Below are 24283 nucleotides of genomic sequence, written 5' to 3' on the forward strand. Positions count from 1 at the left end.
GTTGAATAATCTACTTCAATATTATATTTATTTACTTCGGAAATAAATGTCGACGACTGTTTGAACAGAAATATACCATCTTATACTACAGTAAATCGATTTGTTTTTTTCCCTACATTTTGTGTTCTATAAATAATAATTATTAGGTACCCATCGAATATGATATATTTAATTTATCTTCCAAGCTAATATTTTAATAGAAAGTAATCTAAAATAATTAAATAGCTACCTAAATACCCAAATAACTAAACACAGTATGCATCTGTTTTTTCTCCTGTAAAAAATGAAATGTGGTATTGTGGTTAATATTTATTTTAAAAAAAAATGTAGTTATTTAATTGTGAAATATATTTTATAGTAAGTACCTTACACAAGATCTAGAATCTAGATAATAGCCAGATCCACACAATGACCGATAAACGTGATGTTCCTTTATTACAGATGAGTGATAACTGATATAAAACTATGAAGTAATAGAAAAATTGGAAAAAGAGAAGAAAATTGATTTATATACTTATTCAAATTATTTTAGTGTGTAATTTTAAAAGAAATTCAATATTAAGTACATATTTAGTGTGTAAGTATATATTTTATTACAATCCTTAGTAAATGTATATATAGCTGCAATGCTGCATAAAGTATAAGTATAAACAAAGGCTTAAATAAACATACCAGGCGTAACTCGACCTTTGAATTTACTATTTAGGGCGGGAGGTGGTCAAGTTTCACAGTTTTATTCATACACTAATGATCTCTTTTAATAGGCATTTTAAAATATCTTAAAAGGCTTACTTTTATACATACATATGACATTTTCCGCTCAATGCTGATCCCTTTCTTCCATACAAAAATTATGATCATTGATTGCGGTTTACGTTACTGTACAATAAGAGTACAATATGAAATCAATTTATTTGTGACATCTCCATTATCATGTAACTCTGGAAAATCGTTCCACATATTATTGTCAATAATATATATTTATATACCTAATGATTGGGTTGAAACAACTTTGTTTGTTCTGTTAGTACGTATTAGGTAGTGAGCTATTTTTTATTTCAGAAAATCAGACTAATTGTCAAACAAATGTTATATTTAGAGCACTATCACTATCTGTTAATATCACTAAAACTTATAAATTATATTTAATATATATTAAATGTACCTATACAACGTACTATATTATGTCTAATAATATGGTTATAAATAGTTGTATAGTATAATACACGTATAGTCAGGAGCATAGAACGGAGTAAAGGAAGAAGAAAAGATATACTAAGTCATAGAAATTAACCTCTCCTCTAGTAAAAGTTTAAACCCATGTAATCCCATTTATTATAATCAATCTATATAGGTGACTTGGTTTATTGCCTATTGAATTCGGTTTGTAACTACTATAATCGAAATTATCAATGTTATTATAACGTATTGCTTCAGAGTTAAAGTCCGTAGATATTTATAGTCCGTAAATCGATACTTTCAGAGTTGATTTTATGTAGAATGATTATTTAGTAAAAAATAAGTCATTTTTTAATTGTTCACAGTTTAAATTTGTATGTATTTTTTTTCATCTACGCTCCCAAAACGTGTTTAAACTTTACTTTGTGGTTGTAAGCAATGGATGTTCTGTATGCTATAATACATAAATGTAATTCATGCTGAAATGATGACTTTGAAGCAAAATTATGTTCTTAACTAATAGAATTAGGTAACTAATGTAATGGACTGACGAGGACTAATAATTTTCAAACGATACATTTTATACGAATATAATATAAAATGTTCCATTTTGAGATGAGTGAACTATTAAGTAATAGTTGTTTAATAGTAATCATTACCTATAGTATCATTCATTGGTCGAAATTCGACCATAAAAACCGTTTGAATTGTAAAATCAACACACTCTAAAATATTACATTTCATATTGCACACTCATCTCAGTATCAGCGCCGTTTGTGCTTTTTCTCTTCTTGTTCGTTTGAAGGTTTTTATAACAGGTATTTCGTATTTTTTTTTTATTTGTCAACAAGCTACAAACATATGGGTATTGCCTTTTGATGTGCATTTGAATAACAAACAATAATTAACTGTTATTTATATATATATATACATTGGTTATGGTACTGTTTTTTAAATTTCATATTACCTGATTTCACTCGGGAAATTTTTTTGGACAGAGGCGTATTACTATTTTCATATTTTATCTGCATTAACATCATAATATGTGTAAAATAAGTTATTGTGCAAATCTACTTAACAATTATTATATCTTCGCATTGGTATGACAGATTCTGCCCCCCCCCCCCCCCCCAATAGTTTGGACTTAGATTTTAGACAGTAGTATTGGTACGACAAAAAAAAATGATTCTGCATTCAATATTAATTTATATACAGTAAAACCTGTCTTGTGCGGAATTGCAGGGGACCAATACAAATTTCCGTTTTAGGCAGGTTTCCATACAACTGAATAAAAAGGAAAATCCCGTAATATAGAGTTATAATATTCCGCACGATAAAGGAGAAAATTAATTTGTTTTTTCAAAATGTTATTCTTGGGAATTTCCTGATATAGGTGTATATTACCAAAATTTATCTACTGTTTTAGATAACAGATTTTAAATATTTTTATAAATAAAAAAAAGTATGCTCACCTATTTCCTAAATTATTTCATAATCATTTAATTTTTATAATTTGTTTGTATTTGTCATGTCTTTCTGTTAAATCCTATGTACCTATCTATATTATGAGATAATCAGATGATCAGTCGCCAAAAGAAGCCCACAGCCTGAAAATGAAGTATTATAAATATAGATTGAATTAGGTTGTTAATTATTATAAATGCAAGTAAGCCACTCAATATATTATTTTTCTTCTCATTGATACCATTGGCACTCCCCTATTTCATAAAAACAAAAAAGACTCTTATGAACAAACCACAAACAAACAAAAAGAGAATCCCTGAACATATCAATTTAGATTCTTTTCCACAAGTTCTGACGTAGTCTTAATTCAAACATCCGGATATCCCGCACTCCAAACTCTTTTTCTGCGAACAAATAATCCATCTAATTATGACCAAGTTCCTTCACTAGTCGTATCTATAAGTATTAGAAGGTATATTACAAACACTTATAACCACCCTAAGTCCTAACCCATGTATTATATCCAAAGTTTCTATCATAACTGTTCCTGACAATTCAACTCGTGTTTCCCAGAGACTTTCTTAATTATTATACCAGTCCTTCCTAGAAAAATAAATAAATCCTAACAAATTTAGATGAAATAATTTAACTTACTTAAAATTTGAATTTAGCATTACAATCTTAAACATTCACCTTTAGATAATATCTTTATTATTACCTGTTGAAAGTTGTGAAAAATAGTTATTACTCAAATCCACACCTTGTATGTATTAAAATATGATAGAGTATACCTTTTCGTAATTTGTAGCATTCGATTTCACAGACTTCTACTATTTTATCTTTAACATACTTTTCCCAGAATTACATACCTAGTTCTCTTCCCAACACTTAAAATTATTAAAGGTGAAATCAATTTATAGCATTTTTCTTTGTAGAAATTACATTTCCGATTTAAAGAAAAGTAATAAGGTTATTCCATTATTACTATGTTTCGTGTAAACTGTAGTATATATTATCTAACTGTAAGTGTACAGTGTACTTAAAATATAATATTATAGTTATAACATAGAAACTGGTTCACGTGTAGTTGACCAAAATTATTTTTCATTTGTATCTAATATATTGTGTCAAAAAGCTATACAATTAGTAATGTAGACAATGGCACTTAATAAATAAATTATTACCAACTGAAATTAGTTGAACAGTAATGAATTGCAGTTAATAAAGGTACTTACAAATTAATTGAGTTAACCTTAAAGTCAATTCATAGAACGACGAATTTACGTAAACTATTTGTAACATTATTGAATTATACAGATTATCGTGAATTAATGTTATAATAGTACAATTAAAATAAATTAAAATGACCCAAATGTTTACATACGTGGGCAATGACTTCAATAATACTATAGTTCAAAACCACAGACTGTCTTAAACATTATATCTATATAATTTATCATATATTTAGTACCCAAAAAAGATGCCTTAAACACTCATGATTTGACTTGAAATAATTTATTATAATTTATTGCACAACTTGAAATTTGAAGAAGTAAAATAAGTTAAAAAAATTCAAAATATTCAAGATTTAAAGAAATTTTGATTTTAATTTTTTTGTTTTCAAGTTTGTCCTATTAAAGTTTCAAATGTCTATAAATAGCGCAAAAACATGAAAATCAAATGAAAATTATACCAAGTATAGAAAATCCTAATATTAATATTTGGGAAAAATTTCAAGTAGGTGTCCAATATTCTAATTTCTTCCCCCCCCCCCCTCCCCCAATTATTAAGAGTAGTCCTGGAAACTATTTTATTTTTACCCCTCAAAGTACCTACCAACTAAATGCACCTCTCGAAATTACACAGATATTAGCTTTATTTAAGGAAAAATTTTAATCAACATTTTAGAAAAAAGAAATATTTGGAAGTATCAAATGCCTATATAAAGTATAACTATTTTAAAATTAAATATTTCATGATGAATAAAATACTATAATATAAACTATAAAATAGTATATATAAATATTGTAAGTTTCTACGAATAACATTTTTTGAATTATAACAAAATAACTAAAATCATTCCAGGAGGAAAATTTGAATTTCAAACGCTCATAAAAAGAGTCAACACTGTATTTTTTCAACATTTCTTGCCATAAGAAAAACTTATGGAATCCTCCTTGGTAAATTTTTAAGTTTATTTAGCAAAAAACAAAAATTTTACAAACATAAATTTTAAATGTCTATAAATAGCTAAGATAGAGCCAAATATTTTTTAAATCATACCATGTCTAGAAAGTTTTAATATAAATAGGTATTTGGAGACAATTTCAAGTTATTTCTTTTTGAGTAACAAAAAATAAATTTATTTGTTCGAAAACAACTGCAGTTGTTATGTTATAATATTTCCATTTTTCAATATTTTTTTGTAACATTTTTCAGATTATTTAATTATTTTGACCCTTCAAAGAACCAACTAGATTAATTTTTTGGTAGACACTTATCGTTGTGATTTTTGAACCCATCGCCATAACCCATAAGTAAAAACAAATATTATTTTAAAAAATAATAAATACCTAAACAAATAAACTAATCTTTTTTCAAAACTGTAAAAAAATCCAATGTATAATTGCACCCAAAAATATTTATTACTGTAATATTTTTTTAATTTATTTTTATTTGTATTGAAATACTAAGTAGAAAATATGTATATAATTTATTAATTAAATACTTTTTCCTTCTAGTATTTAAACCCTTATTTTATATTTGGAAATAGGTACTTTAAGAAATTATTGTTTACAAGTATGCCAAAAAGTAATGACAGATGCACAAAAGGGTTTTTTTAGACACACATTGTTGTAAACCAATAAATTAATCTATTCTCGGAATTCCAATACACATGAAAATTTTAAAATTAAAATATGTTTGAAATGTCTCTATGGGTACCACAAAGTTATTGAAATATGGAAAAATATTCAAAAAAAAATTATATTTAAATTATCGTTATTATGAAACGAATAATTATTGAATGATTTGTGTGTTTCCTAAAATCATAAGCACATAAATAAACATGCAAACATTAAGTATAATATTTTGACCATATTTTTGACAATTTTAAGCAATATATTTTAGCCAATAGCCAAATAAGAATCAAAGATACAACAACTGTAATAAAATTGGTAAGATATTTAAGGTTAAACAAAATATAATCTACTCATAAATTATATCTTGTACAATATTTTCAAAATTCAAGATATAAAATAAATTATAGGATTGATATACAAAGATAAGTACCTAATAAACTTTTCAATTCATAAGTTGTTTTTCTGTTAAATTTTAGTTAAAATATTAATCGTAATCATCATTTTAGTACCTACTACCTACTTATCGTTATCAGTTATTCGCGAAAGTCATAAATATTAAGAATATTAAGATATCTTTTTTGGACGTGTAATTGATGTATTTTGTTTTTAAAAACATAACTGGCGAATTACTTACTATCTTTTAATAAGTAAAAATAGTACAATCAAAATATAACCGTTAATCAATATGATTTTCCAATAATAAACACCAGTTGGCTGTTAAAAGTGTAATTTATCAAATATAGATATTTCAGTTCTTTAATCAACTATTTTTCAAAAAGCACTTTCCGTTAATAATTATTATACAACGAACTTAAAAGTTATCTTATTCTGAAATCTAAATCTGTATAAACATGATAAATAATTTTAAATAATATAATAATCAATTTGAATATTATAAATGAAATATTATAATATAATTTCATGTACCTATATCCGGATTTACAAAATTTTCATCATGATCATAGACTATGAATATAATATAATATAATACTACTAAATCCGTGATCGTTTAGAATACTGCAGCATGTATCTATGTCTGTATTATGCCTTTCATAAATCACTGTAGGTTTATCATTGTTCACATCTATACATACTTGTTCCTATGTTCTACGTACATTTTTAAGAGTCATTTCTCCCTATTTTTTTCACATAACTGAATCATCCTTCACATTAATTATTTAAATAACCACTTAACCTACTATACTCGCTGTTACTTTTTTCATGGTTAAAATAATTGAATTTGTAGAAATTTGCTATAAGCTTCTAATTTGCATTCGAATTATCTTCTGTAATATAATAATACATTTAATCAGTATTTTATATTATATAATATGTAATAACATAATTTATTATGATCATTCATTATTGTGAAATGACTCATAATTTATTTTAATTTCATGCTGTAGGCTCAAGATATAGGTAATATTATTGGGTACCTAGTAATATCATATAAGAATAAAATTCAAAATGTATGTATACTTGTTTTCAACCATAAACTATAAAATGAAATTATACTGATTTTAAAGGTATTTTTGAATCATTTGTTCCAAAACAAAAAATTAGAGATAAAATAAATATTTATTTTATCTCAGTTAGTTTAATCATATTATGTAATACGAATGTACCTGCATTTGGGTTTACGTAGATGTATTATTTATTTGTATTAAATTTGTAAAATATAATTTAATAAGTATAAAATAATTATGATTTGATAAACAATATTGCTCGCTATTGACTGCCAATTGTTTTCAATAAAAATATGAATTATCTGTAGTCTGCACCAGTAAAATATATGTATTATTATTTATTACAACCGTCTACTTGTAATAAAATCAAGTGTATTTTCTCTATAACATTATATTGTGTTAAATAGTGTTACTAATATCAAAACAGATTACCATAACCTATACGATATTTAGCAAAAGTTTTGGTGAGATATTAGGATTACAACTTAAATTGAACAACGCTGTGATATTTTGAAACATAAAATACACATTGGATACAGATTGTATAATTTTCTTATAAAAAAAGTCTATACCTAATAAGAAAATATTTTCACAGAAAAAAATACACCACGACCAGTCAATACGAGCCCTATAAGCTTCACGTTATTTTTTTAAATATATCTTCAGCTTGTATAAAAATATTGCTCTTGGTTACACAATTATGCCCATCAAAGCTGATGTTTGAAATGTTAGTCGTTACTGTTTATTGTTTTCATTAAACCGTGCACTATGGCCCCCACCGGAGTTATAAGCCAGTTCTCATAGCTGGGATGCTCCAAAAGCCTAAAATCAATTAATATCTGAAAACTATTAATGACTTGACAAGAGGTATTTCATAGTAGGTTGTATAACTTTCTACTCAGAATTATTTCGAGCCTTAACATGTGCAAACCACAGGGAAGCGAAAAAATGATCTCACAATACTTGTTTCGAATTAGTTGTGTGTCGTTGTTAATCCATTTGAATACGAACAACTGTTTCAATCGGCTTGATACATTTACAAAACTTTTTTGGTAAGCCAGTCACGTGCATCATTACACAGTCCCGAAATTGAAGCACACAACTTCCGTGTCAGCTCTTTCCATAAAATCTTGTAGCTACTGCAACATTAAATAGAGCGTATCAAGAATCATTCATTTGTCCACATTAAACTAATTTCATTAAAAATTCTGAATAGGGTACAGATACCGAATTTTGAGTATCTACTCATCTCGATTCATTGAATATTTGAGTGTTATACTATTTTCAATACACAATTAAAAGCAATGATAAATTATTGAATTAGAAAACATTTTCATAATTGTTGTAAATTATTTGCATATTATTATACATGTCGATATATATCAACTCATCTTACCCAAAACTAAATTGGAATTGAAATTAACCTGAAACTAACATTTTGTAGTTCAGTTTTAATAATTAGTATTTATTATTACAAATTCATCTAAAGTTAAAATTATATATTATCATAAAAAAATTTTAAAAAATATTTTCAAGGTGGGTCGTGGGTATTGAGAATAATATTTTTTTTCCAATTTTTATTTTCGACAGATGATAGTTATAACTTTATGCGATTACTTTTCATGTATGTATAATATGTAAAATTTCTGAATTTGTAATAATGTATAATTTCAATATGTAGGTACATTTTTATTCATACAATTAATAGTGCATTCTCATAACTACTTACCAACGTCAATATTTATTTATCGGTTAGGTATTAATTTTTTAGTAGTAAACTTTATTATTAATTATTTTATTTATTTAAAGATAATCAACAAATAAATTTGAGGGTTTTTTTTTATAAATATACCTTGACCCTGATTGCGAATAATATAATTCTGTAACAAAATTCATTATTTTATTGATATCATTCGATATTTTTTTCTATAATATGACATAGAAACCTAGAAATCTGTCTATTTGTCCTTACTTGTATATTGTTTTTAATAAAAATATATAATGCCGGGTAAATTTAAAATAAATATAGAAGGATTTCGGATATTGGGTATGGACTTTACATATGGGTAGACTAGTGAGTAGGTACTATGTAGAAGTGAAAATGAAATTTATTTATTTAATAAAAACCTGTGAAACTGAGTGTTGAATAACGTTAAAATATGCCATTCTATCTGGAAGCAAATGTACTGTATTGAAAAAAAAACACTTTTGAATGAAGTTTGATGCACTAAAAAAATGTCAAAATTAAATTAAAACTAAACTTACTCACATTTCTTTAAATACAATTAAAACATTTTAAACACATTTCTCTACAAATACCAACATTAAAACAGTTGAAGAAAGAAATATCATATTATTATTATATAATATTATAATTTATATCAAAATACAATAATTAGTTAAGTAAAAAATATGGTTACGATACAACAAATGTGTTTAAAAATAATTTCTTTATTATTATTATTTAAACGTAAAATGTATACAATGTACATAATAAAGTATCAAATATTTGTAGGCAGTTAAAATATAATACAATAATATAAAAGTATAAAACAATACCTTACATTTTTTTTTAAATATCACTATATTACTTTTATACAGTTATAACTTATAACTTATAATAAACGTTCAATAAGTAATTTATAGTTCACAACTTTATTAATAGTTTTTAACTTTAGTAACTATTGTTTATAAATAATGTAACAGTCGTTCAATAATGATATCTATACATAAAAACTAAAATTAAACAAAAAACTTTTGCTGTTTATAAATAACCTAAGCAAATTACATAATAAAGTGAGAAAATATATTTTCACCGAGTATTTAATATTTTGCTAATTGCTAATCTGTTTTCTGTTTAATGAACAATTTAAGTATTGATCTCAAAATACATTTGGTAATGAAATAACAAATATAGATTAATAATAATAAAACTGTAAAAATAAATAGAAAAACGTCTAGTAACAAATATTGGTACCATGTTAATTTCACTGCAGCAGTTCGCAAATGATGGGCTCCTTTATGTCTAATAACGTACTCCACCCAATAAACTGCCGTATCAAGGGCTGACATCGGCCTATCATGAAATATTGTAGACATTCTTTTTGCATTTTCTTTAAACCTAGTTATTTAAAAATAACATTGTATGAGAAGAACGGAAATTTTTACTTAATTTGTATTTCGTTTAAATAATTTAATTTTAACAATAGTTGAACTAACTTTAAACTACTTATACCTAAGAATTTTATATTCTTGATTTTTTTTAGCTTAGGTGTTTTCTATAAATGTTCTCGATCAAATAACTTGAAAATGTAATACATAATATGTTGTCTTATGGATAATTGTATCAATGAATATAAATAAATATTATGGATCAAGTTGATTTAAAAGAGTAGACATTAAATGATTATGAATGTTGATCAAAATTATCAATTATTATTGAAAATATTAAAAATATTAAAAATCAGCACAAATGATAATTTCTTATAAATCGAATCCTTATAGAATAATAATAATTTTTTTTTATCCAAGTTAAGTTAATATTTGTCTTTATATTAGATTATTATAGTATTAATACTACTAATTTATAACCTAACAGTTACAATTACCAAACGTAACCATCTCAAGCTAATGATTTTAACTAACTATTGTCGACAATTATTAAAATTGTATTCCACTCTACTCGAAAATACAAATCTAATTATATTTGAATTTAATATGGCACACTAATTGTTCACAGTTGTATAGTGAAATTCGTAGTATACTTGCCTCATTTCAGTCAATATTAGCTTAACGTCTCTTTCAAAAGTCTCTTCATTCAATGTATGAATATTACTCATAATCCCAAAGCCATTTTCTTCGCTAGTTATTACATTTTGGAACTGATCCCCAAAAACGGGAAACCCAATAAACGGAATTCCAGCATCTATTGTTTCCATTATGCCATGGATTCCCCCGTGCGTAATAAAAAGCTTACAATTTGGATGCCCTAAAATTTATAATATCTCAACAATTAAAAATATCTTAACGATTTAAAATGTCACATAAATTATTACTCAGAATTTCTAACTGTGGAAACCAAGAGTCGACGTAAAAATTATCCGGGAATCCTTTGGTATCGTTATTAGTCCATTTGAACAAAACTTTTTGTTCTAGTCGGCCCAAAACATTTACCAAAACTTCTAGTGAATGTTTTGGTAGTCTAGCCACATTTAATATAGTACCGAAATTTAAGTACACAACACCTGCGTTAGCTGTGTCCATGAAATTCTGTAAGGTCTGCAGCACAAAATAAAATATTTGTAATGTTACAACAGCTTTTAGTCAATTAATCAAACACTCAAATAAAAACATAGTGGTTACCTTACTCATTTTCTTTATAGACTGTATGTGAATACCAGGAATTTCGATGAAATTTGGAACGTAAGGTCGTGGGCTAAGAATCGCTACATCGGAATCGATTAAGCTAAGTGATATATTTTCGAGCATCTCTGTCATCGTGGGTCTAGTTTCATATCCAGGGTATTGAAAATACGTATCCATTAACTTTTCTAATAGTGGAATATACGTAATTGGTTCAATAAAAAGACCGTATAAACCGAATAAAGTATTAAGTAATCGATTTTGGAAATCAATTGATTTTCCAGCGTTCAACTTAAAATCTTTAATATAAGAAAAATCTGAAGGATTGGCAGCATGGCGAGAATTGCTAATCCAAGGTGCTACCGGAATGATACTAACTACTGGGGCACCATATTTATGACCCATGGCAACTGTACAATCTTGGAAAAACGATTCTATGATCACCAAATCAAACTTGGTTTGATCTTCCTTTATAAACCTTTGTACTTCTGGAGATGATACATAAGTTTCAGTGATATCGATACCAATTACATTTCGCATATATAATTCCTCAAAAAAAAATAGGTATTTGTTAGTATCTTGCAACACGGCATCTGTTACTAAAATAAAATTAAAATCAACGAATTGCATTAATAAAATAATAAAATTAGACTTACATTATTATTGACAATAAACTGAAAATAGGTAGTTGTGGGTGTCAGTCATTAAGTATTGCTTTTTAAAAAATATACTCTTATAAATATAAAACAAAATATAGTAATGTTAGGTACAATATTATTTGTTGAAAATAAATGTATCGCAGTAAATAAATCGTAACTAAATTCAAAGTATTATTGTATTTATTAATATCATATTTTTAATATTATATATTTTTTTAGTAGTTTCAATTTTTTTTTAATTACCTGGTTCAAAATCAAATTCGTATTTGGGAACAATTTGTGTAAAATTAAGCGGTGGATTTTTTACAACAAATTTGGATACCAGCGTTACATTATGACCTCGATGTGCCAATTCCAAAAACAATGGTTCAAATGACACGATGTGACTCTTCCAAGGTGAAGGTACAAAAATCAGTATGTTTGAAGAATTTACTTCAGGAGCACAATGAAATGCTATAAGTACCAATATCGAAATGAATTTCATTTTTTTTTTTTTTGCTTCTAAATTGTTTTCTGCTAATCTCAATTTAGTAATAAGATAACATATTTTATGTTATCATAGAAAACCTATTAAAATAAAATCAATAACAATTTTAAGATGTTTTATATTATTATACTATGAACAATATTGTGTTGTATTATTTTTATTTTCTATCTCATATTCAACACTAGTCTCTTTACACCACCTCAGCTCAATATGGTGTAGAACATTAGGCACATTGTTTGAAATTTGAAAGCGGTGATAAATGAATACGGTTTTGTAAACAATCTAAAAGAAACTCAAAATAATACCTACTCATCACTCATGATAATGATAGTTTATCAAAGTGTTTAACAGAGTACTACATGATACGTTGAATATTAAATGACTATACAAATTAACGTTTTTGTCAAATGATCTTAGATAATATATTCCAAATATTAAAACAAAAAGTGATGATTTTGCTATCATTAAAAATGTTATCAATGATTATAGATAGGGTGTATCAATTATTGGTTTTACACTTAAACTTTACTTTTTGAAAATTAATTGAGAATAATCATAAAATTGTGTATAATATTTTACATTTTTATTTTAACTATACTTAGTTATCTAAATAAAAATAATTTGTATCTTTGTTGAAAAAAATAAGTAAGTACTTATTCATAATCGTCTGATCTTTTCAGAAAATATTATTTGTTGATTTTAACAATAATTGAACTACTTACGTGTAACTTGATTGTAATAAGTAAAAATAGCGGAATAAATCGTACGCCTTAAAATAAAATATAATTGATTTAATTATTATAAACAATATACATCTGTTAATATACTAACATTTAAAATTAAACAGTAAAAACTTGAAAATATTAACGTTTAGAAAAATGAGATGTTATCAAAAAAGCAGTAGCACGAAGACTGTTACAAACTTAGAAACAAGACATGAAATAGTAGGTCAGAGCTCACATAACTATCTAAAATACCTATGGCCTTGAAATATATTTTTGTTTAAAATGTAAATGTTTTTGTTTAGTTGAAACCACATCAAAAAAATTATAAAACGAAATATTACAATTACCGTTCCTATTAAAAAACAACAAATGAAGTCGATTTTCTTATAATATAATATCGATACCTATTTAATAATCATAAATTACAATAACAAATTCATTCGTTGTATGCATAGACGCAATTAGTGCCATCACAAAAAAGGTTTGAAGTTCAAATCCTATAAATTCTCTTTTCCTACATTACAATAATTAATTATTAGGTTAACTTTGGATAATAAAACGCGGGTAATTTGAATTTTTTTTTAAAATACTGTTATCGGTGGCCTGATTAAACCGAAAGCCACCGAAGTCCGTGAACAGCTGAGTTGCGTGGATGGGAGTAACCACTAACTCTATAATATGTTGTATCATCGTAATATAATCTCGTGACACGTTTCAACCAAACTAACAAAATATAATTAGATATGTCTATAAGCGCAATAAATTACAATGTATTGATATATATAATATTGGATATTTGGATGATTCATTTAAAGGTGTATTACTATTTTTCTCTTAAAGTATTAATATTGTTTACATAAATTTAATTCATTACAATACAATTATTATTTTTAAGAAAATATACATAATATATATAATATGTAAGGTCCTTTTTATAAATGTCATGTCTCAGATGTTTTGATTTTTTTGAACAACAGCATATTATATTTCAAATAAGAATATATTTTAAAAAATTGCAATGTATACAAATTCAAGTAGCTGATAAGGTATATGTGTATACTATTTTAAGGTGTGATATGGCTGGAATATTCGAATATAGATTAAAATATTTATTTTTTTTTATGCATTGATACGGTTGTACGGGTAATTTTATACAACCGAATATGCAGTGACGGTAGTGTCATATCGTTTTTGAGGGTAAATATTATCAACGAATACTATTTTACTTAGAATTCATATATTAATAAACTGTCAATTGGTAAATGAAGTTCAATAGTATGCGAACATGTAAGTCTACTTAATATATTTAATAGGCATAGTTAGTACATACATATAGTAAAAATAAAATGATCACCTTGTAAGTCATGACAAAGTATTATGTTAAAGTCATAAACAAGTGACAATACATTAAGTAAGTAGTATAAGAAAAATATTTTATTATTTCACCAAATTTCAATCTATTTTCTGCTTAGAGAACAAATTAAACATTAATCGCATAATCCATTTAGTAATAAAATAGCAAATACAAATAAAAAACAATACAATTATAATAAGAAATGCAATAACGTCTAATAAATAATATTGGTACCACGTTAAATCCACTGCTGCAGAACGTAAATGATGAGCTCCTTTATTTCTGATTACGTATTCCACCCAATATACCGCAGTATCCAGAGCTGACATCGGTCGATCATGAAATATGGAAGACATTCTTTTAACATTTTTGGAAAACCTTTAAAAACATTTCATAATAAAAACAATTTTACAAAAAAGTTGACATCTTTAAAGCAGATGTCATAACGTATTTAATATTTATAAATAAAACTCCTACGCTTCTTATATACCTGTGATATCGTATTGTCAAATATTTTGAAACGTGAGTATTATTTTATTAAAATATTTAAAATCTTTATCAATTAAAACTGTACATTTGTAATATTTAACAAGTCATTATTTAGTAATATGAATTTGAATCTCAGTACTCTAAAATGTTTATATATAATATTATTAGTTATTACTTATTAGTAATAAACTTCAATTCTTAAGAATGTAGAATTTAATTTTTTTTAAACGTCATATTAAACACCACATATACACCACAAATCTCAGTTGCTCGTTAACCCGAAATAGTTATAATATAGTAATTAAGAAGTTCTGCGCTGGTAAAAAGCAAATAAATTGTTTTAGATTCTGAGAGAAATTAAAGAACCTTTGATTATAGAATGAATGATGTATGATTTTATGTTTTCGTGTATGTAGGTATACACAACAAATAACAGAAAAAAAATTCGATTTAAAACTTTGAGGATGGTTTCTATTATAAAATTGTTCTAGTTGGTACCTTTTGAGATGTCAAAATTAATTAGTAGTTTTTAAAAAGGTTAGGAAAAACAAAAATTCAGGAATTTTAAACAAAACTAGTTTTTTACAAAATCAATAATATTTTTTTGATGAAATTCAAAAGCAATCAATTATTAGTTTTATCATTTTCTATAAATCATGCTAAAATTTATAAAATATTTTGACGCTTTTTGAGCTATTATTTTTATTCCCCTCGAGATTCGAGTTGACTCAGTAATACAGTCGAATCTGAAAGACAACATTAATTTAAACTTCTTTTTATAATAAATATTAATTTTAGAATATATTTTACTTTTGAAAGGTAAGTCAACCTTAATTGGACAATGAACATTATAAAATCATGATTTAAATAGTATAGGTAGGTTATTTAAATCATTCAATCTAAAAGTATTATTTTAAATTTTACTTTTTAAAATAATGCGTTTAACTTAATGAAATGGAAAAACGAGTACTATATGAGACCATTAATTAATAACGGAGTTTCTTTGATTCACAAGTACTCACTTTTTATCATTGATTATAAGCTTTACATCTCTTTCAAATGTCTCTTCAGTCATCGTAAAAATATTACTCATAACACCAATCCCATTTTCTTGACTGATTCTTACGTTTTGAAACTGGTCCCCAAAAACCGGAAATCCAATAATTGGAACCCCAGCATCTATTGTTTCTATGATACCATGGACTCCTCCGTGAGTAATAAAAATTTTACAATTTGGATGATCTAAAATAAATGATATTTAAAACGTTAAATTTTTTCTAGATTATTATTTTCAAATAAAATGTTACTCAGGATTTCTCTTTGCGGGAGCCAAGAGTTAACATAAAAGTTGGCTGGAAATCCCTGAGTGTCATTATTAATCCATCTAAACACAATCTTCTGTTCTAAGCGGCCTAATACATTAATCAAGGTGCGCATAGACTGTTTAGGTATACTTGTAACATTCAATATAGTGCCAAAGTTGAAATAGACAACACCAGTATTAGCTGTGTCCATAAAGTCTTGTAGTCTCTATATTATACGCAAAATACCGCGTGTTGTATAAAAACTATAAATAATAATTGTTTGGTAGTCAAAAAAATAAATACTGGAATAAAATAAGAATCAATACCTCGTCCATTTGCTTCCTGGGTCGAATATGGATACCAGGTACTTCAATAAAACTGGGAACATAAGGTCGTGGACTTAAAATTGTTAAATCAGAGTCAATTAAACTGAGCGATATGTTCTTCAACATCTCTGACATTGTAGGTCTGTTTTCGTATCCAGGGTATTGGAAGTAGGTATCCATCATATTTTCCAATTTCGGAAGATACGTAATGAGTTCGACAAATAGACAGTAAAATCCAATATAGCTATTTGTGAATCGTTCCCAGAAAGTCATTGATTTACCACCATCCAGCATAAAGTCCTTAATGTATGAAAAATCTACAGGATTTGCTGCCCATCGAGATACGCTTACCCAAGGAGTAACGGGAACGAGTGAAATTACTGGTGCTCTGTATTTATGACCCAGTGCTACAGTGCACTCTTGAAAGAATGATTCTATGATGACTAAATCAAATGTTGATTGATCATATTTAATAAATTTCTGTACTTCTGGATCTGATAAAAACATATATGTCGTGTCAACTAATATTGTGCTACGTGTTATTGGATCTTCGAAAAATGAGTAATGAATGCTTCTTTCACGCATTAAGAAATCTGATCCTAAAAATTAATTATTTAAAATATATACAAAACCATAATTTAATAATATAAAGTACTGATCAATAACATTTAAGTATTTAACAATCACTACTAGACGATTAATTAAATATTTCCATAATATGAGTCGCACTGCATTTGTTGTCTCCGTCTTACTGATATAACGCATGGCAATGAAATTTGACTTTCAGGAAAATTGATTTTACTTTATTATTCTTAATATTACAGTAAATTGGCCTATTATCAAATTGAATGGTAAAAATATTTGTTAAAACCTTGGGTACAATTTGTACAACATTTAGATTTTTAAGCAAATTATAAGGATTTTAAAATGTACATAAAATCTAAAAATGTTAGTTATGAGAACTTGCTTCAAAATGAAAATTTCATCGGTAGTAACCTGACCCACATGGGACCTTGAATAATATTCTTAATTTTAAATTTACTGTCATATTAAAAATAGTACAATGGGTTCTTCTGAATTTAAAATGTACTATATAATATTATGCGTTGGTAAGACAGAGACATCACATGCAGATACGACGCACTCGAAAATACATTTAACTTACTTCCATCAATATCAAATTCGTAAGAAGGAATCAATTGTGTATATGTCAGTGGTGGATCTTTAACTATAAACTTTGATACTACTGTTACATTATGACCACGATTTGCTAATTCCAAAAATAATGGTTGGAAAGAAGTAATGTGACTTTTCCATGGCGATGGCACAAAAACAAGTATATTCGAACTTTTTATTGCACGAACATAAAAGTTTAATAAAATTACCAATATCGTAATGTATTTCATAATAGTATTTTATTTTATGTTCTTAGTTTTCATGTGTAATCTGAAAGTATTATAACCACATGAATATTTATTACTGTTATTATTAGGTAACTAATAAATTATAGAAAACACGAGGAATATTACTGTTAGTAACTACTTTAAAATATAATGTACAGTAACAATAACAAGGAAAACTATTCATTTACTGAATATATTGAAGAGATGTTTGGCGTTTGCACACGAGCTCATTTTGCTCTTCTCAGCATAAAAAATAAATAGTCTCGGCTCTCTGTGCTCTTCTCGGTTTGTTAGAAAAATGATAAATTTGAATCAATCGATAAGCTATTAACTTTTATAAACTTATTCTGAGTGAATATCAAATATCATAATACAAATAATCAGAATTTTTTTTTTTATCGAAAAATGTAGTGAATAGGTTAAAACCATAGTGGCTTGAACGTATCTCAAAAACGCTTAAACGCATTTCTATTTTTAGTAGTTACTTACAAAAATAAAATCTATTGAGAAAATCTAAAAATTATACTTCATAAATAAATAATTTACTCTTTTTAATCGTAAATTAAAGTTAGTACTCTTTTTTATTTGTATTTCATATTTTTAAAAGAATATATTTCCCTAGGCATTTGCATGAATATAGTATACATACATAATTTGGAACTAACTAAAAAATCTGAAAATGACACTATAGTAAATACAAATATGGAAAATAGGATAAGTAAAATACAAATATGATTCCTAAAAAATAAAAACTATAAATCAAATTTTCACAATATTGGCACATAATGCTATAAAATTATACTTCGACGCCAAATGCTTATGTATAATAATGTATTTAATAAAATAGGCCTATTAATAGAAAATAGATATTAGAAAAATTTACTTTTTCAGTTGTGTAGATTGTTTGTATACACTATTGTCTATAATATTAATACACTTAAAATGTACTGCGTATTTAACCATACACGTTTTTAAAACAATTGCAGCATTTAATTAATCAATTATTTTAGATTTTTAAAAAATGAACTGAAAAAATAAAATCACATATCAAATCGCATGGTTATAGCAATAGTTACTGATCATATAATGAACACTTCTGTAGTTCTGTGGGATGATACTCACTGATGCGGTTATGATATGTTCAAGGCTGAAAATCTACTATCCCGTTAAGTACTTACGTGCATCAACCAGAAGCACTACCATGCGTGAAAAAAAGTTTCAATTTAACGCAATTAGTTTGCTTTTGATAGGAATCAGGAGTGACACGCATAAAAAACGTACCAGCTCTAAAATATAAAATTAACTTAGACACATTATTCCATCGCATTGATACTAATTAACTATATTCCAATACTATAAATATTAAATATGCATTTAAACTGTATATTTTCGTTAAATGTTGAATACTCGGATGTATGAACGGCAATAAATAATAGTTATGAAATTGAAAGAGTTATATGTTTAATAAATTATCTATGAATAGATAACAGATGTACCTAAGTGTAAATAAATATTATAATTAACAATTTTTATCTAAAAACTAAATAAATACCTAAGCGTTTAGTATAAACTGCTGATGTATATCTAGCCAAACGTGGACATAAATATAGAATACCTTAATAAGGTACACAAGTGTTCGGCGGAATTCCTAGTATACGTTTACCTTGACATTCATTTGAATTCGATTTAATAGTAGGTTGTTATCTTAAATTATTCAATAATTGCTCAAAATCTAGTAACTGTGTATGATATTATATTTTCATATTATAGTTTGATTTAATAAATCAAGATGAATCACGTTTCAAATTCCACAAAGCAGTTGAATACAAAAAGAAGAAAAAAATTACTTTATTATAATTTATATATTTACTCCAAAAAGGACAAACTTACTAACTTGCATTATTTAACTTAACATAACGTTATCTAACCAGTTTAATGACATATGGAATATCCCACAGATAACCATAATTTTATTATAAATCAATACAATTCAATAAAATACTTACAATAGATACTTTAGAAAAAGGTAAACAAATTTTCTTTAGGACGATGACTATGCGAGCCTCAAATTGTAGCGTAATTTCAATTTTTATTTTATTTAGTGGCCCAAAATCGATCCACACTTCGGTATTTTATATAAAACAAAAAAGGTTTTAGGTACATTGTTCACATATAATAAATGAATGTCGAACTTATAATTTGGTATGAGTATATATTTCATTAAAATGAAGGTACCTATGTAACAACCAATGATAAAAACAGATGGAAACAAAATGTGTGTACATATGTGTGTGATCAGTGGTTTTATATCAATGGTATCGCGCGGATACCTAATCAATAAGGTAGGGGACAATATTAAAGCTTTAAATATTTATGGAGCGTTGACCTTTATCGGTAACAGCAATAACAGTAAATTATTATAACCCTATCATCGTTCACTATTATTATTTATGACTGTTAAATAAGCAGTGATGATGTCTACTTACAGGATTTCCATCTTTAAATTTGTCGTTTGTTTCCGGAAGAAAATTAGATCTTATATTCTTCTTTGTTCTTTAGGAGGTCAATAGTTCACAATATTTTGAAATTTAAATTTTAAAAATTGGATATTAAACAAACATAACATTTATTCTTTTAACTGCTTAAGTTATTTATTTTTAGTTCGAAAATTATTAATCGTAAGGACTTGGAACTTTTCACCAATTATAATTACATATTATAAACATAATGCATATGTTATTATTTTGTATACGCAATGAATATTTCAAAATATTTAGAATAATTATTTTAAATTGTTTGTACCACGAACCTATAAACCTGTAAACCTATAAACCTATATTCACTATTCTACTATACGAAGTATTGTAGTTATTAACTAATAAGGTCACCTTATAAGTTAATAACTATAATATATAATACGATTAAATATTATACACATTACATAATGTAGGATGTTTTAGGCAACAATTAGTTCAACCTTCTATATTACTAATAATAATATAAATAAATTATAAAATATTTTGGATATAGAAGCTTATACTGAGTTACCCACCATCTCTGCTCAGAATCATTTTTCATGTAATGCAATATTATTAAAAAATAAATTCAAATTTAAAATAATATCCACTACCTACAATGATCGACTCAATGGCGATGTATACTTAAAAGCTACTATACAGCAGAGGGACTTCTCCATTTTTTTTATATATATTGCAATCTGTTGTTAACCACAACCAGCTATTCCGATTGTAGTAGGATAAAATTAATAAATGGATTAGTGAGGCTAAGTGAAGGGGGAAATAGTATACAAGTGGCTAGAAATAGATATGGCCGAGTATAACGCAATAGCCTACAAACACCTGTTTATGTAATTGTTAGCCTACTACTTAATATTATTAGTTAAATACTAAGTTATAGACTCGTCTTTGAGTGTGAAATATGAGTTCACTTACCTTAAGTGGATGTGAGTGATGTACATAGAGTCGTAGACCCTAGCTGCAATAGTCACGTCTATCCGATTGGTGTAGGTCGATGCTCGTTATTATTACTTTACTACTTAGATTATAATGTCCTATAATATTTAAGATTAATCACACGTTTTTTTTAATAAGAAGAATTAATAGGTACTTTGTGTCCGTGATTGAGTATGATTTATGTAGGTATTTTATAAAGAATTAAGAAGATGTGATTGTGTAGATGAATTTAAAAATTACTTTGAATAGTATAATTGTTGGAGGAATAATGTTGAAAGGCTATCTAGTTATAAATTACATCCATGTATTTTTCAATTTTATATTTGGTCGTTTGGTTATATTATGCTTTGTAGCTTTATCGTTGTTTCTATTTGCTTATATTATATTTGAGGTTTAATTCTCTTATGAGCATAACATCAAGCCCGAGTATTACTCAGTAGTTTCGAAGCTTGAAAATGTAAACTGCGAATATACCTGATACCCCAAGGTTCGGGAGAGACATTGAGTTATCAGACAGCCGCTAAGCTGTACAATATTATGTTTACAGATTGACTTATATTTTAGCTATTATATTTATTCAATGGATTACACTATTTGGAATTTGGATGTGATGATTTAGGATTAATTAAATTATTTGGTGTTACATACCGATCGTTCAGGTACTGTAATGAATTAAGGTGAAGAATTTTATGTGATCAAAGAATGAAATAAATACCAAAAAATATATATATGGTATACCAAAATAAATAAATTTCTGTTGTGAGGATGAACTCAATAATTTGATTTACTTTGTACAGAAATAAAGAAAAATGTCAGACCTAGAAAGAAATTCGGTAGCAAGTAGATTTAAGTTGCTTGAACGTGATGTGCCCTGTTGATTGTAACGATGCACTGTGTCGGCACAGTGCATCGCATGATTGTAGTGAGATGTTGCGGCTAAATCCGATGAGCAGAAAGAGTAGAGCGAGAATGAGCCTGATTGTTGTTTGTGCGTTGTGTATATCAAAAAAGGCGATTGTTTTATCCCCACTTAATTGTTGTTGCGTCAAGTTACTATTGACTGTTCCCGTTTGCCACGTGAACTGTGCATCCGTATGCACTTGTTTTTGAATATTGTCGTTAGTTTTTGCATTATTCGCACGAAGAAGGATTTGTTAGGTCGAGTGTGCCTGTGGTGCTATTGCCCTTCAAATAATGTCTGAGCAATGATATTTTATTGCTTCAGTAATCGGAGTATTGTTGAGCACATGTTAGTTGTGATTTCTATGCATTTTGGCGAAACATTATATTTGTAAAGTGTGTGAAATATCGTACAAGATTGGCACGATTAGAGGTAAAATGCTTGACGTAATATCTGTTATTAGTTTTGTACGTTTATGCGTTATACAGTACATAATATTTGGTCCATGTAGGCTGTTAGTGTCGGGAATGTGTACTGGCTACATGTTTTCTTATCGTATTATTTCTTTATGCCCATGCATGGGCATGTTTTTAGAGCACGTACATATTCTAAGGATGTTAGTGGCTTGCTATCGGTGTGTTTGTCTAATTACATGTTAATCTAATTTTTTAGGAATTTTGGTTGCCTAATAAGCAATATTATTTTATATTGAGTAATGTATTTCAATTGCGTCTGATTCTCACATCAAAATATGTCTTTATCTGGCACATTCATTCTAGAAGTTTATTTAAGTATAGAGTATATTATTCATATATTACTCGATATTCGACATACGAATTTATGTTATAGTTTGAATTGTAGACTGTGCTGTATTGTATATTGTTACCAGTCTTTGGAATTGATGGCATTAGCTAATACATCGATTAAAATAGTGATTGTATGTACCACTGTATCTGTTCATTAATTATTTACAGTTTAAACAGTATATTATACGGCAAGACTGTAAAACGTGTTAACGATGATGACTTTAATGACTCAGCACTAAGCACTTGTAAGTTGAACAACATCCTTTGAATAATTGATATAGAACATAATATAAATCCTCTAAATCAAAATTATTCATATTTTATTTGTTACTTCAAATAATTGCTACATAATACTATTTTGTTCAAACATTTATATTAACTTTTAAAAAAATATATAATTTTTGAATTAATGGTCTTCAGATTTCCAGGATTTCTGCATGATTAAGTGTTTTTTACATCTGAGGTCATTATCCCGGGTTATTTAGTGGGTCTATTACCGTGGGAGAAAATTGGTTAGAACACGTGTATTTGTGGCGAGAATTTGTCACTATAGAAATCCGGATGGTCACCTATCTCGGAACTAGTTGCACCTGCATATGATTGACCTCAGAACACGATACTGACTTATGCCAAGTAACGTGCAGAGGCGACCCTAGAGGGAGGAGGTTGGGCCCCCCCCCCCTAAGGAGTGTAGGATAGTATCATTTCCAGTCGGCATTTTATAGCAATTCCCAAGACGTTTATTTCCTTAAAATTTAAATTTTTTTCCTCGAACTAATGATTGCTGATTTCGATCTTCAAAAATCAAAAATCGTAATGGCTGATAAAGTGATAAGTAATAACAATAAGCAGATATAATTCGGATATTATGCTATGCTTGTATACATAATAATATAATATATTAATAGACGAAAACTTTAATACTCATCACTTATAATATACTCATCAAAAATAATAATACTCATCAGTTATCATAACGTGGGTATAATTAGCGTAAAATAATTTAAGAAACATGATTTAAAAT

General features: G+C 26.8%; 1 protein-coding gene across 1 annotated transcript; it reads right to left on the minus strand.

The window, feature by feature from the left end:
* Positions 1–9607: 9607 nt before the first annotated feature.
* On the minus strand, positions 9608–20363 carry LOC111030416. The gene is made up of 12 exons (XM_022309892.1): positions 20086–20363; positions 18963–19365; positions 17842–18122; positions 16677–17275; positions 16354–16576; positions 16069–16288; positions 14662–14935; positions 12235–12544; positions 11333–11931; positions 11026–11248; positions 10739–10958; positions 9608–10091 (listed from the first exon to the last, which is right to left on the minus strand). Exons 3-12 carry the CDS (start codon positions 18080–18082, stop codon positions 9812–9814), a joined length of 3189 nt encoding a protein of 1062 aa, XP_022165584.1. The 5' UTR covers positions 18083–18122; positions 18963–19365; positions 20086–20363; the 3' UTR covers positions 9608–9811.
* Between the last annotated feature and the right edge of the window lie 3920 nt (positions 20364–24283).

The sequence above is a fragment of the Myzus persicae genome, unplaced genomic scaffold (assembly GCF_001856785.1).
Source record: "Myzus persicae strain clone G006 unplaced genomic scaffold, MPER_G0061.0, whole genome shotgun sequence".
In the NCBI taxonomy this organism is placed as follows: domain Eukaryota; kingdom Metazoa; phylum Arthropoda; class Insecta; order Hemiptera; family Aphididae; genus Myzus; species Myzus persicae.

Excerpts from the sequence above, each read along its gene's own strand:
- LOC111030416 (XM_022309892.1), bottom strand. The coding sequence starts at position 18,082 with ATGAAATACATTACGATATTGGTAATTTTATTAAACTTTTATGTTCGT. Across the intron at positions 16,577-16,676 it reads CCAGGAAGCAAATGGACGAG|AGACTACAAGACTTTATGGA; the intron begins GTATTGATTCTT and ends CGTATAATATAG. Across the intron at positions 11,249-11,332 it reads CTATAAAGAAAATGAGTAAG|ACCTTACAGAATTTCATGGA; the intron begins GTAACCACTATG and ends TTTGTGCTGCAG.